We start from the raw sequence: 14,995 nt of genomic DNA, 5'->3' as shown, positions 1-14,995 counted from the left end.
GATTTTCCAAGAAAATTTGGGAAGCAATATGCAGAAGCCTCTGAAACATTATTTGATGGCAGTCTGTGATGCCCACAGCTTCTCTTCCTTTCTTCCTCTTCCCAGAGCAAGCTACAGAGCTGTGTGCACTGCAAGTGCACTGAAAACAGTCTCCCTTCATTGGGAAATGCCGAGTGTGATTTCAAGGCTGTTGCACAGAGCAGGGCAGTGTGGTGACATCTGCAAAGTATAGAGGAAATCAGCTTCCCTGAAAGCCTTCCACCTTGGATGTTACTGTAGGCCCACAGGACTGGGCTGGGGTCAGGTACAGGCAAAGCTGTGTCCTCGCTGGGGAAAGATGCTTGATCTCCCACTGCCCCAGCTGATGAGTCTCAGGTTTCTGGTGGCATGTTGGCTACAAAGCATTCATGGACTGAAGCTCATGCTGGCTTGCATAAAGAAAACTACATAGACTGCATGAACAGCCCTACTCCTTGCAGCCAGTTAAAACCAAAGTAAAAACAGATCAAAACCACCCAGACCTGTCCATTCCTCTTTTGCTGTATATTTTAAAACACAGGCAAATGAAAGAGGAACTGGACAGTAACTGTATTCCTCATTATCTGACTTTTCCTCCGGCACAGGGAATGGGTTTGGCTGTTGGCAGGCTGGCTGGTCTTACTGTGTCTGCACAGAGTCTCAAAGTAGCTCATGCATGCTCCCAGGGAGCTCAGTTACTTGGAGGCATAAATAAGTGCTTTCCAGATTAGGGGTTTGGTCAGAGCGGCAGAAACATAAAGTCTGTGGTTGCAGTCCTGGCACGCTGATAATGTAACTGAAAGCTGCTGGACTAGGGCAGGCCCCAGACACCAGCACTGGGGGGTGTCTGTGGGGTTTGGTTGAAGAGCCAGACAGCAGTGGGGAGGTAAAACTGGAAAAGAAGGGCTGCAGCTGAATGCTGGGGGTGGGGAAACCAATCCTACAGGAGGAATATCCCTCAATTGTCCATCACACCATCAGGCCTAGCTGATGGCAAACATGCCTGGGATGGTGCAGACATAGAACAATATATAATGTGTATCATACTGGCATAAAAAGATGAGGAATGCCTCTAAAATTCCTGGGTTTCCTTGAAGTCATTTTGGTCTTGTGTGGCCAGCCTGTGCTGCTGGTCTCTGTCCCCACAGCTGTGCTGGCCAGCTGGGGTCCTGGCCAGGCTGGATGACAACAGGGCTGATTCTAGGTGCCACCTGAGACTGCCTCATACTGAGGGTGGTACAGGGAGGGACAGGTGAGGAGAAACTCTGGGACTTGCTTTGGTTACAATCTGAACTATCCACTGGTGTTTAGTTTTCTGTGCAGGCATTGTGGATGCTCCAGAGACCGGGACAGGGACCTCAGTGGACACCGGAGGGTGTGGAGGGACCAGCAGGGGCACAGAGGCAGGGCCAGCTCCTTGGTCGGGTGCTGGAACTGAGAAAGCAAATCCTGTCTGCTCATGTGAGTGCAAGGGAACAGTAGAGCTGAGGCATGGCCATGAGTTCAAAAGCGAGGTGAGCCTTGCGGGGCAGCTTTTGGAATAAAACCTCCTGCAATGGCTGGAGCCCTGAGAACAAAACTCTGCTTCCCTGCACCTCACTCAGACTCCTCAGGGTAAGAGATGCACTCCTGGGCATGAGATGTGTCCCAAACCCTTCTGGCTGTTTGTGCCTTCACAGCCTCCTGCACGGCTCCTCAGCAGCCAGGGCAGCAGAGCCTGACCACTGTGAGATGGAGGTGGCCGGACTGGGGACAATCATTGTGACAGTCAGGTGTCCTTCCCTGTGCTGCCGGTGGCTGTGTCTGCAGGCCCTGTGTGCCCGGCCCCTGAGGGGTCACACAGGGCCTGCACTGGGCACAGGCCGAGGCACTCGCCCTCACCCCGCTCGTGAGCCTCGTGCAGGATGGGGAGAGCTGCTTTCACAACCTGGATGTGTTGTCACTCACATCCAGACATTTCCTGTTATCTAACCTCAGCCTTATCTTCCCCATTCGCGGCTTCCTCTTGAAGGAGGAGCAGCCCCTTCAAAACCGAGCTGTGTGCCCAGGCTGAGCCCCCACGGTGCTCCCACAAGACCCTCGCCATGCCACCGGCCCGGTGTGCCGCGGCTCCGGACGGCCCCACCATGGTAGGTGCCAGGTGCCCGTCCTGCCCGTGGAAGGGGGGCTGGGGATGGGGAGGATGTGTCCTTTGGGGTTCATCCCAAAGGCCTGTGGGTGTTGGGACACAGAAAGGTGTGGAGTGTCGCTGTTCCTGGCAGTGAAGAAAGCCGTCCTCCCACCCCGTGTTACACCTGGAACTTTGAGGGGTCTTAATCCTGCTTGGGTTTGGGCTGCTTCCCTTCGGTGCTGGGGCTGTGTCTGCCTAAGCCGGAGGGGCTTTTTGGTGGCTTCTTTCAGGGGTGAGGGAGCATTCGGCTGGGTGTGCTTGGGGAGGGCAGGCTCAGGGATGGAATGCCACTGCTCCCAGCCAGGGAGCACTGCACCCTGGCTCCTTGATGAAGATAAATTATGATTAGCAGTGATCTGTAGCCCTACTCAGCAGCAGCGTACACATATGTGTGCTCCCTCAGCTCACAGACACACACATGCTGCCTGTGAGCTGCTGGCAGTGGGAGATTTTGATCTAAATTAGTCATAGATGAGGCAGCTCACAATGAGCAGGGGAGGGTGTGGGATGGAGGAGGGTCTAACCAGGGAGAAGCCCTGTCCCAGCCATGTGCAAGTGTGCTCTTCAGCTCCATTTCTCACTGTCCCCATGGTTTCAGTAGAGCAGATGAAGGTTTACTGCACTTAGCTTCTTCCCCTCTTTGGCTGTCTGGGGATGGGGACAGAGTCCAATGTGCACAGACAGGGGCTGATGGGCTCAGGGCAGTGTGGGGGGCTGTGGGAGCATGTGAGGGTGACCTGAAGGTAATGGGGGCATTATCAAGCCCTTCCTGGGGGCTTTGAAGTGAACCAGCGTTTATCTGGCAAAGCTCCTTGCAGTTTCCACTGCAGGGCTGGGGGCATAGGAAGGTCATATATGGAGCAGGACAGCATCCAGTGGAAGACTGCTATGAGCAAAGCCTTATTTGTCTCTGTTAATGACAAAGGCTTCCAGCTCCTAGGAGAAGCACAAGCCAAGGTTTCAGCTGGCCAGGGATGCAGCAGACCCTCTTGCCGCAGATCTCTGGGGACTCTTGCTTTCAATTCAGGCTGTGATTTGTGTTTCACCAAGGGGAGAACAGAGGTGACCTTGATTCCAGTTCAAATCCTGCAAAATAAATGCATGCCTTGAAATGGCTGCAGCCTGCATCCCAGGGCTCTGCTACTCAGCATGTGAAAACCACACAGCCACACTTCCATGCATGCTGATATTAGGTTTAGGGTTGAATCTATCCAATAATCTTACTTTCCATTTATTTTCATGACAAGTTGCAGAACAGTCTGACAGCCCTGTAAAAATACCTGAGCGATGATGTGCAGCCCAGAGGGGACTTTTTGTGAATTTGGTAAGGGACTGACTTAAGAATGCAGGAAAAAAAATTCTTTCTGTTTGGCCTTCAGAGTATGCAGTAGATTACCCAGTTTTATAACACTGAGCTTTTACTTGGGAATACCCACTTCAGCTTGAAACCAGAAGCTCTGACAATGACAAATCCATTCACATCAGATATGATCTCTGCGGGTAGAGTTTCAAGTTCCATTCCCATCTGCTGATAGAATTATCTCCATTGTGTCCCCACCCCTTATCTGTCCCTCACAGCAACATTTTAAGTGGCTGTTTTTCCCCTCAGAAAGCCACAATGGGGGATTATTTTAAGCTTCAATTGCAGAAGCAGTGCTGCCTTGTTCTCTTCTTCCCCCTCCAGGGCCAGATCTGCCCCTGTTAGACATCAGCACTGAAGCTGAAGGCAATATGGTCACTGGTAACTGTGGAAGAGCCTGCTTAGTCTTTCTCTAGTGGCTTCCCCCATTTTGGTATAGCTTAGAGTCCTCTGGGGGATCACAGGTTCACATGTACTCCAGAAGGCTGATCTTAAATCAGCTCACTGACATAGTTTTCTTATCTTCATGAAGTGCATATGCTGATTTTATCCATTGCCACATAGTTTTATCTGCCATGGCTGAACTGCATTTGGAATGAGGAGGCAGAGCACAGAACTGGTCACTATCTACATTGCACCCAAGGCGAAGGTGGAGACAGGGGAATGCCAGAATTGCAAAGCCTGGTAGTGACTCAGTCTAGAAACAGATTTTACCTTTAAACTGTAGCTGTTTTCTTGCTCTTAATTCTTACTCCACTCTCTTCTCGTTTTAGAGAACATGTATTTGCTATGCTTTCACCTGAAAAAACCTTTTCCTTTCCAGGTGTTTCTGTATGTGATATTAGATGGAATCCTATGATCATCTGTGTAAAACAGTCACAGAAGTTAGAGGCAGAAATGGTTGATGAATTGCCCACTGTATGATATTGTTAATATACTTAATCTAATTCTACTTTAGTGTCTTTAATGGTCGACCTTAAAAATATAATTACAAACATTTCAGTCTTTATTTTGATACTAAAAATAGCATAACTACTTTCTCACAAACTGGTGATGCTGGTCATGTGAAATTAAAATCTGTGGACTGGTAAGGAAGCTAAAACACCATGCTAAAAACTCAGCTATATCTGGACATGTCCACAAAGAGAATGAATGACATAAACAGTGTTGTGCCAAATGGGTGTGTGGCTTAAGAGCCAGTATTATGGATTTTCCTGGCAGAGTTGTACAGTATCAGAATTTCAAATCTGTTTCTAGACTGATTTTCTAAACAGTCAACATCTGAGAAGGACACAGAACAGAGTAATACTGTGCAACATATTCTCTTGTGTATGTTTTGTTATTTAGTTTTCTTTAGGTGCATTTCTGCATTCCCTGCACACTCTTGTTAAAAGAACAAGGGAATAACAGTATATTTTGTATTTGTGCAAGAAGTGTGTGTGAATATGATGTTCACTCTTTAAGTCTGGATTATGCCAGCATTTGGAGGTGGAAAGCTCCACTTATTGCAGGAAAGGCTTTCTGTGTTTGATAGAAATTAAGCAGAAGGGGGTTAGTTTGTCAACGGAAGAGAAAGTTTCACTTCATTTCTGAAGAAATTAGTTGCTTCCCTATGTGGAGCTTGATTTTCTTTCAGCATCATAATCTTTACAGTAGTCTGCCCAAACAGAGGAGCCTCCAACAGAGTCAGTGATGAACCCCTATGTGTATGCCCAGAGTTGTACTTCTTTTTCTGACTTTTGAATTAATAGAGTGGATATTTTCCTCAGCAGAAGTCAGTGTCTGCTGGTGTGGTTCTCTCTCACCCAAAAAAGAATGCAGGAGGGGCAAATATTGGAGGATAGATGATTCTTTTTGCTAACTGGAAAAAGCCTGTGAAGTTAACAACAGCTGCTGTGCTTCTTTTCCCTCTGTGTGCCCAGGCTGGCATCCGGCGAGGCCGCTGTGACCCCGGGAGCTGCAGTGTGGCACTGCGTGTATTTGACAAGCTGAGTCCGACACTCAGTGTGCAGAGTGTCAGTTTGTCAAATACCCCAAGTGAGGCACTGCTGAGCAACGCGACGCTGAGGGTGCAGCCCTTTCCTCCTGCTCTGGCAGGAGCCTTCCTCCTCAGAAACCCACCGAGGTACTGAGCAGCCCATCCCATTGCTCCAGAACACCTGACGGATCCTGTGCTGCCAGGTTTCCCTTCCACCCCGGTTTTGGAAGTATCTGTTGGGGTACCCTCCCAGCAGTAAATCAGAGCAGAAGTGGTGCTGGTGCAACTTCTCTGCACTGTGAAGACAGGGAATTGTGCCCTAGGTCCTTGTTGTTTGCATCCAAATACAATGCTGTTCTCTTACACAGCATTAACTAGCCAGCTGTAAATGAAGCTCAGTTAACAAGGATCCCTGCAACTATAATCACAACATCATGGCTAAAGGCAGCATTATCCATAATAAAGAATCTTGCCTTTGCACATGTAATAATCTTTCTTATATGGAGTACAAACTAATGAGGCTGCTCATTAACTTCCCTCTGACCCATTGGCCTGTGAAAAATGCATGTTTGCTCAATCTGTTTTAAACCAGTCCATGGAGTCCACAGCCCCTCCTGGGAATCCTGCAGTTTGGAGAACACTTCTTGTCTTTGCGTGGTTATTCCCAGTCAGCACTTGAAGCAATGTTGCCTATTCTGCTATTTAATGAAAGTAATTCCCTCTAAATCATCCCACTTGAAGATGTAATGATTGCTAAGTGTTTTCAGTAACTGACTTGTAGCATCTCAGATATGTCAGGGTAGGGGAACAACAGGGGCACCGTCCAGCCCAATTTGACAAATCAAACTCTTTGAAAGCATTTGACATGGAAAACTCAAAAATAAAAAAAAATCCCAAGATTCTACTGACTAGTTTTAGGACAGTACCACCAGCAAATTTTGCAATATTTGAGAGTATTAATAAACTTGAATACTAAGTTTTTGGGCTTTTTGTTACAACTATTTCTTAGTAAATATTTCAAAGAAGCTGGAGTTTGTACTAAGCTGGAACCCATGAATATATGTAATTGCCTAAGCAAATTGTGTTCTGCTTTTTGACTAGCTTGTGCACTTCTGGACAAACATGGTCCACAAGTGGCCAGCAATGGCCCTACTCCTTATGGCTCACACTCCCATGGTTTCTCTCAAGCACCTCCTCATGACTCACAGACACGGCCCTGACCTTTATCACTGAGGTCAGCTTCAAAAGAGAGCAAGGTCTGTGATTTCAGGCTGTGCTTTGTCCCTGGTGGATCCTCCATGAAGCACACAGCCATGTCAGCCCCAAGCCCTGCTGTCACTCAAACCTCGAGGTTTCAACAGACCCAACCTCCTTTGCACCACAGATGGCCAAAGGTTTGTTTATGCCCTTCATTCTTGTTTTCTCATGCATTTCCAATTTTTGCTTCCAGTAGTTTGCTCTCTGCTTTTTAGATAACTCTCCCCTTCAGCTCCCATATCCTTCCAGATGACTGGGGTGAAGGGGAAGAAAGTAAACCCCTCCCTTTCTTACGAGAACATCAAATTACAGTGGTACAAATTTCTCTGGGACTTCATCTCCCACCTCCCTGCTCTGAAGTATGGTACAAACCCAGCAGCTGTAAAAGCCAACAGGTCCCCTCCATGGGACAGGCACTGCAAGGGGAACTGCGAGTCTCATGACACTGTGCTGGCCACTTGAGATAGTGTGTTTTTGGGAGGCAGTGTCCTTTCAGGGCAGAAGCTGAACTTTTCCTTCCGTTCTGGAGCAGAGCTCAGCAGAAGAGCACAGCGCAAGGAAAGGAGAAGTTTTCTGGTTTCAGAAGAAAAATGTTCTGTTGCCAACTGGTTTTACTAGAAACATGAAAAACATGCTAAAAGTAAAATAAAGAAATAATAACACACTTGTTACCCAGGGAAAAACAACTCAGCACTGGAGACAGGCTTCTAATGTTTGCACTCTTCTGCTACTTGTGACCAAAGTCCTGTTGCTGCCCTAACTAGAGGAGTGACAACATGGAGTACATGGGGGCTGGTCCATCTGCTCCCCCTTTCTTAACTCATGTTGCCTTCTTCCTCTTCAAGGCTTCATGTCTTCTGAGGAAGGTGTCCAGACCTTGTCAGAGCAGATCAGTGGTGGGAGGAATCACAAGATGGAAAAACCATGGTGTTACATAGTCAACGAGTGAACCTAGAGCTCAGAGCTTTTAACAGCAGGAAAATTTGCACAAAATACCAAGCTAATTGAAAATGAATGAGGATTATTTTGGGGTGGGGGGTGGGGAAGGAGAGTGCCATGTTACATGTTTTGGGCCTAGATTTGCTGGGGTAAGGATGGGGAAGCTGAGAAATTTTCAGTTCCCTTCCCACCCAGTACTGACCTTGCACCATATGCTACTGCCCTGTGTGAGCATGGCTGCAGCTCTCCATTCCCCTCAACTCCTTTGTTCTGCACCACCCCTGGAACTGCTGATGCCAGCAGCTTCTGCAGCATGGGGTCTCCAGGACTGGCTGCCATGGGTCCCACAGGGACAGACTGGATCCAGCCTTTGCCTCCCTGGAGCACAGCCTGACAGCCAGCACAGCCCTCCCTGCATGGCTGTCACTGTGCTTGTGAAGCCCTCACAATATAGGCAGGAGATTTTTTTTTTCTCTGATCTTTCCCACCTCACACCCTGCAATTCAGAGCTGTAAAGATAAAAATGTGGCTCTACACAGCACTTAGGCCACAAACAGCAAAGTGACCCTGCTGACTCAAAAAGAGGTGATTCATGGCAGCAGAGACGAGCCTTGTGGGCAAAGTCAGGGCCAAGCAGGAGGGTGTGTGTGACTTGAGGTCAGCTGCTTCCCCATGCTTTCGTTGCTGCACCCACTGATATAAAAAAGCCAGTAATTCTTACTAATTTGGTTTGCTAAAGCCAGGAGGCATTCCTCCTCCTTGCCAAGTCCCTGGGGGACGAAGGGATGCTGGCTGGAGGCACAGACAGAGAGGACAGAACTGACAGCAGCACTGCAGTACAGGCAAGATGCAAACAATTAACAGGGACAAGGCAAATCAGGCTGCTGAGTGACAGTGTACTGTAGGGAATGCACTGCAGCTGAAGGCAGGAATTGCATCCACATTGCACAACAGGTCAGCATTAGTGATCACACAGATTGGCTTACATCCCCCAGAGTAAATTGGTGTCAGCCTGTTGTATTCAGAGAGGTCCCTTAATCATTATCCAAATGCCTCATATTTCCCTCTATTTTATCATGCCTCTGGTCCCCAAACTGTAAAAAATGCCAGCATTTCCTTCAACATCTGTTCTTGTTTTCCATGAGAAAACCAGTGGGTGACAGTTCAGAGACTCATTCCCTCTATTTCTGAGCACTGAGCTCCAGTCTGATAGCAAAAATGGCATTCCTGGGACAGCAATCTCCCCTCTGTTGTCCCTTTACCATGCTGTAACAAAAAAAAAAAAAAAAAGAAGAAATACTCAAGCACAAGAAGGATGTACAACCAGTATTTGCTGAACTGCAAAAGCCATAGGATATCCATTGCCAGCACAATCCTGGTTCCTTGCAGCCTGGAATGTCTTAACAAGAACACACATTGGAGAGTATCCCTTGCTAGTGTTACTGACTGGCACATTGCACCAACTACTCCTGGATTTACAGGCTAAATAATTTCATGTTCTCACTCCTTCAGATCCTCTCTTCCTGCCCTGGGTCCTTCAGGTTGCTCAGAAACAACTTGCTCTATAGAATGGGTAGACAAACACTTGGCTGGGGTTTTTTGCTCCCGCAGGCAGGTCTGCCAAAGACCAAAAGGTTATGCAGCTCCTCTGGGTTAAAGCAAGCAGTGAGAGCAGAACAGAGGGACAACAGGAGGAAGAGTTTCCCTCTGCTGAGTTCACTATTCAGTACCTACAGCCCTGCATGGCTGCTGATGTGGAAAAGCTGGTACTAAATTCCTTCTGTTTCATACTGAGATTCCATTGCAGTCACAAGGTTCTCATACTCAGGGCTTTTCCTGTCTTTCACGGTGGTCTTTTCAGTGCTGGAGCACGTTTCCTCCTGCAGGCACTTAGCAGGGACTTCCACCTCAGGGTGCAGCAGGGCGACATCTGCAGTTCTGCGGCTGGGACAGAGAGACACGAGTGAGAGGGATGACTAAAGCAGATAGCACTTCATTTACATCTTAGAGACAAGATCTACCACATAATCTGTGACCAGCAAAATTCATACTATCCTAGTGAGGGCCTGGGGGGCTCTGAAAGACACTAGAACGTGATGTTAAAAGAATTACACAAAAAGAAGCACTGGTTAATACTGGTACTGTAAACTCTGATGGCATTATCATGTTATACTCTAAACTTACCAGCAGACAGTCCAGCCTTTGGAAAATAAATACCAGGAATAATTGGGAAAAATTGCTACAGATGGCTATGGTGTGTCTCTGAGTAGGAAAGCAATATGAAGGTGCTAAAGATTGAGATGAGGACAGGGCAGAAGATGAGTTTATATAATCATATGCTAATAGGAACTCTGCAAATTAATACTTGGCCAAGCACTAAGACATGTTTCTTATAGAGAAAGGCAAGTGTAGAGGGAACTTAAAGGAAGAGCTGAAAATTTCTGTCCTTTGCTTTGCTAAATAATGGCAAGAATTTCCCACAGAGAACAGGTTTCCCATGGCATATGACAGACACGGCATAGCACCCATAGTATCTTTCTGTTTTTCTACCATAGTAAAGAACAGTCTGGCTATCTCCTGTGACCACATGTTAAGTCCTCATGTTGCTAACTAAATTGCCAAGGTGTTCAGCTCCTGCCCATGTAAGGAAAATAAATCTTTGCTTTTCACTGAGCAAAGAGGCTTTTTAGCAGCAGATACCAGTACAGTGCCCTCAGTCTCAATGCCCCAAGGAGAAAATTGCACTCACAAAGCAACTTCATAGAGAGGTTCTGGGGAAAAAAAAAAAAAGAAAAAAAGAAAAATAAAAGAATGTAAGATAAGCGTCACAGAACAAAACCCAACTTCCAGGTGCTCCCACATTTAGGGAATAACCCTCCCACAGGCTTCTCTCTGGAAGGGATCAGCCGGGGATGGGAGCGATGGGGATGGGAGGGATGGGGATGGGAGCGTCCCTCCCGCCCGTCACCTCCGACCGGGCCCTTCACCGCCCACCCGTCCCCTCCTCCCGGGGCAGTCCCCGGCGCCCGGCCCGGCCGGGTTTGTCGCTGCTCACCGTCCTTCCTCCGCCGCCGCCAGCAGCCCAGCGCCGCCGCCAGCAGCGCGCCCAGCGCGGCGCCGCCCAGCGCGGCCGGCAGCCCGTAGAGCAGCGGGGAACCTGCGGGGGACAGCGCTGTCACCGCGGCCGGGGGACAGTCCGGAGCCACCAGTCCCCCGCTGCTTTGGACGGCCTTTAAATTCTAACCGAGAAGCGGCCGAGGCCACTTGGGGGTGCAGCCACTCGCCGGCAGTCACAGAGTGCCGGGATGGTTTAGTTGGGAAGGGATCTTAAAGGGATCATCTCGTTCCACGCCCTGCCGTGGGCAGGGACACCTTCCACCAACCAGCTTGCTCCAAGCGCCGTCTAACCTGGCCTTGGATACTTCCAGGGATGGGGCATCCCTGCGTGAAAACAAGCAGCAAACTTCAGGCTGCAAACACCCCCACTGCCAGCCGTGTGGGCAGGAGTCAGGAGAGCAGCTCCTGCCTGGATAACACCCCGTATTTGGCGTGCCAGGGTTTGTTCCCTGCAGCCCTATCTGCCACAAGCACAGCAGCCAGATGTGGAGCTGGTCTGGGATGATGTTTGCCACCCTCCCTTGCCAGTGCAAACCTGGTGTTTTCCAGCATGAGACTCCACTCACCTGTGCCTGTGAAAGGCCCCACTGGAGCAGTATCCATCCTGGAGACCCGTGTCGTTGGGACTGGATCTGTATCCATCCTGGACACTCGTGTCGTTGGGACTGGATCTGTCAGTGGAGAATGGTGGATGCACTGCAGCCCCACTGGGCATCAGGAAAATGGGGTCTGCTCTGCCAGCCTAGATCACCTAGATCTGCCACCTAGATCCACCTAGATCACCTGTTATCCTGTGTGTGTCTTGCCAGCAGGCCTGGGGCAGCATTTAGCACTCATGTCCCCCTCCCTGTCCTTTGCCCACAGGTTCCTGGCAGCCCTGGCTGTATAAGGCATCATGCCTGGCTACAGCATGGCCTGGGAATGCTTTGGCTTTGCCCTGCTGGCATTTCCCTAGATTTCCAGAGGACATCTTCACTCGGTCTCTCCCATGGTGACTCCCTGGCTTTGCCGTCACCTTCACCATAAACTTCCTGAGGTGTGCCAGGTCTCTTGCCCCAGGCGACCTCCTTCTGAAGCTCTGCAGCCTCTCAACAGTTCTGGTCCCAGAGGGAAACAGAAAACATTTTCTTGTCCCCTCCCATGATCAGGCACATTCCAAAGTAAGGGTGCCAGCCTTTGGTGTTGCCTCTCTGGGTAAGAATCAAGACACCATTCATACTCAGCCTAGGTGTCTGGTCTGGCTGTGGAAGAGCAAACTCCCTGTCTTGGTTTTCTCCTGCCACAAAGGTGAATGACCCTGGCCTGGGCACTCACCTGTCACTGTGTGCTCCATGTCACTACTGGCTTCCTGACCTGTGGTTGAGTGGTGTCCCCGAGCATCTCCTCCCTGCACAGGCTGAGCTCCGGTAACCTGTGTGTTAATCCAGGTTTCACCAGCTGTGCCACCATTGCCACTGCCCTTTCACAAACTCCTGCTCTCTGGGGTGCGTGGCCCCCTTGCAGAAAGAGTTTTTTCTAGCACACATTGAGGATGCTTAGGAAGGGGAGAAGGCAGACTTGGCTCACACTGCATCCACCTGCTACAAGAACCACAGAGATATTGGCTGCCTGCACAGAACCAGACCTGGATGTTATCTCAAACATCATGGGTTCAACTGGCCCACCAACAGATCCAGCTTGGGCTGTACTCTAACTGGCTCCCTTCCCCAGTTCATTCCTTCACCTCCATGTGTTGAGAAGGTTAACCAACACAGCAAGGGAAGAAGATGCTTCAACCCCCAACCTAGTGTGGTGTGAAAGACTATTCACACCAATGCTGGTCCCCTCTCCCTTCTTTTGGTTTAACCTGGCTGCACAAGAGCTGGACTTTACTGCTGGATTTACCTTTGACAACTTTAACTATAGTGGTCACTTCTCTTGTTGTCAAGCTGTTATCTCTAGACCTCCAGATGATTTGACAAGTGTAGTGTCCACTGTCAGGTATTTCAAGGTTCTGAATGTGGAGTGAGGCATCCCCTGGGCTGTGCTTTGGGACGCTGACTCGGCCTCGGAATTTGGACAGCAAGATGTGGTCACCAGAGTCGTCCCTCCGGAAGATGGTGGAGGTGCTGGAGTCCCGCTCCAGGCTCCAGCTGAGCGTTTGCTGTGTGAAATCTTCTGAAGGCACATAGGTACACGGTACAGTGGTGGATCCCATCCATGTGCCCGTGACCTGGTGGACACTGGACAGATCCAGGAAGGCTGCGGGGAACAGCAGTGGAAGGGAAGAAATCAGAATGCAGCAGAGGAGGAAAACATTCTCCGGAGAGACGGGACTCACACCTCAGGGCAGTAGGTGCCAGCATGTGGCCAGGTCTCAGATGTGCACCACAGCACTAAGGCAGCCCACGTCATCAAGCATGGGGAAGTGAACATCTGCCTTGACCTCATGGCTATTTTTATTGTTTCTCTCTGGGAACTTGCCAATTCTTAATTCTTTCTCGGCACAGACAGTCTCCTTGTGGGCAAGAACATTTAGGGGTATTCCCTGCAGTACTGAACCTGGAATAGGAATGGTGGACCAAAGCCTATCCTTTTACTTTGGCCTTGGAAAACCTCAGACCTGACACAGATCAGCACCCTGCCAAGCATTCAGGTAGGCACAGGAGAAGAGTGGACAGATTTTCTCCACACATTTTCCCAATTTCTCCAGCTGCCTGCCCATGGATCCCACATGCTCCTCTGGAACGTGCCTCTTGTAAGTAGCAAATCACCTGAATTTCATTTGACTTGGCTCATCTCCCCCCATACCATTTTATTCTTCTCCCTTTCCCCTCCCTGGAAAGACATTGGTTACATTCAGTAGCTTTAGCTCACAAGAAGTTGGTTGAGAGGCAGATCCCAGTAATCTGCAAAGCTGGGGGTTTTTATGAAGAAATGGGGAATGTATTTCAACCCAATTTTCTAAATGTCAGGAGCGATCCTGTGCTTTTATATACAATGTGTAAGAGCACTTTTCTCCTATTTCCAAAACTATCCTCTGCTGCTGCCAGTGTCATACATGCCCTGAGGAAAGGCTATATTCAGTCAGAGAAATAGGAACTGAAGCCAAGGTCCCAGTCCCAGCTTTCCTGATGCAACCAGAGAGTCACCAGGTAGGAGAGACCAAGGGGAATCAAATGTGCCAGCCCCTGGTCTCACAGCTCTTCTTCTTCCCAGGGCCATGCTAACAGAACAATGAGGATGAGTTATTAAATTTAGAATGTATGTTCCAGCTTCACCAAGATTGTTTTGAGAGCTGGACACTGCCAAGGGTCCCAAAAAACTGTATTCTGCTCTTGCCTTGGGGCAGGGAAGCTGACTTGCCCAATACTGCCCCATTTGCTGCACTTTTGAAAGCCCCTCGTTGTATCTGATGCCAAAGGAAACTTTCATGAATTCTCAGGCTCTGTGGTTAATGCAATAAGCTAAATACTTTCTAGATGACTTGTCAATTAAAAAAACCCCAAAAAGATGCTATAATTTGAAAGAATTTTGCTATCTTCTTAGTACTCTGATTTTTTTTCTTATGCATTGAAGCATTTACTCACCATTGCAGCTGATGAAAGTCATCACAAACAGCACTATCCGCCCAACTTCTCCCATTCTCCCAGAAGTGCAGGTCTGTCCTCCTTTCCCCAAGAGACTCCCACCCTCCTGGGACCAGACTGCAAGTGAAGAACACTTCCCTTTATTCTGTCCTTTGTCATCTAGGATCCTCTTTCTGAAACATCACGAGTCCATTTCACTGCTGAGTTAGGTGAAGGGTGAAGGAAGGGGAGAGGCTGTATGGATCTTTCCAGTCCCATTCCCTGTCCCCACCCACTTCTCTTGATGCATCCAGGACCCAGCTGCCTTTCTGAGCTGGAAGTGCCCTTTGCCAGGTCATGTTGAGCATCACAGACTCTCTCAGGTCACATTTCTGGTGCAATAGTCCAGTTCACGGGCAAAAGTCATGCTCTGAAAGCGCACGGAGCATGTCAAGGAGGTGTTCGTGTTTGTCAAGGAGGTGACTCTGACTGGCAGCCAAGGGACATTCTGAGTGTACTCTGTGGGGTATCTTTAAAAGTACTCCCAAGAATTATCTAGGTGTGATACACAGGATTGATCTGTGCTTACTAATTCTTACCAGAAGGAG

General features: G+C 48.9%; 1 protein-coding gene and 1 long non-coding RNA gene across 2 annotated transcripts; one reads left to right on the top strand and one right to left on the bottom strand.

The window, feature by feature from the left end:
• Positions 1 to 2,033: 2,033 nt before the first annotated feature.
• Positions 2,034 to 6,502, top strand: LOC120508762. Its single transcript, XR_005629063.1, has 2 exons — positions 2,034 to 2,147; positions 5,471 to 6,502. It is a non-coding gene; the product is annotated as an uncharacterized LOC120508762 (long non-coding RNA).
• A 5,783-nt stretch (positions 6,503 to 12,285) lies between these two features.
• LOC120508738 (V-set and immunoglobulin domain-containing protein 4-like) lies at positions 12,286 to 14,539 on the bottom strand. The gene is made up of 2 exons (XM_039722621.1): positions 14,409 to 14,539; positions 12,286 to 13,080 (listed from the first exon to the last, which is right to left on the bottom strand). Exons 1-2 carry the CDS (start codon positions 14,461 to 14,463, stop codon positions 12,641 to 12,643), a joined length of 495 nt encoding a protein of 164 aa, XP_039578555.1. The 5' UTR covers positions 14,464 to 14,539; the 3' UTR covers positions 12,286 to 12,640.
• Positions 14,540 to 14,995: the final 456 nt, after the last annotated feature.

Source organism: Passer montanus, unplaced genomic scaffold, assembly GCF_014805655.1.
Source record: "Passer montanus isolate IOZ18808 unplaced genomic scaffold, ASM1480565v1 scaffold49, whole genome shotgun sequence".
Lineage (NCBI taxonomy): Eukaryota > Metazoa > Chordata > Aves > Passeriformes > Passeridae > Passer > Passer montanus.
The sequence above is the reverse complement of the archived record's forward strand: the minus strand, read 5'-3'. Positions and strand labels throughout refer to the sequence as shown.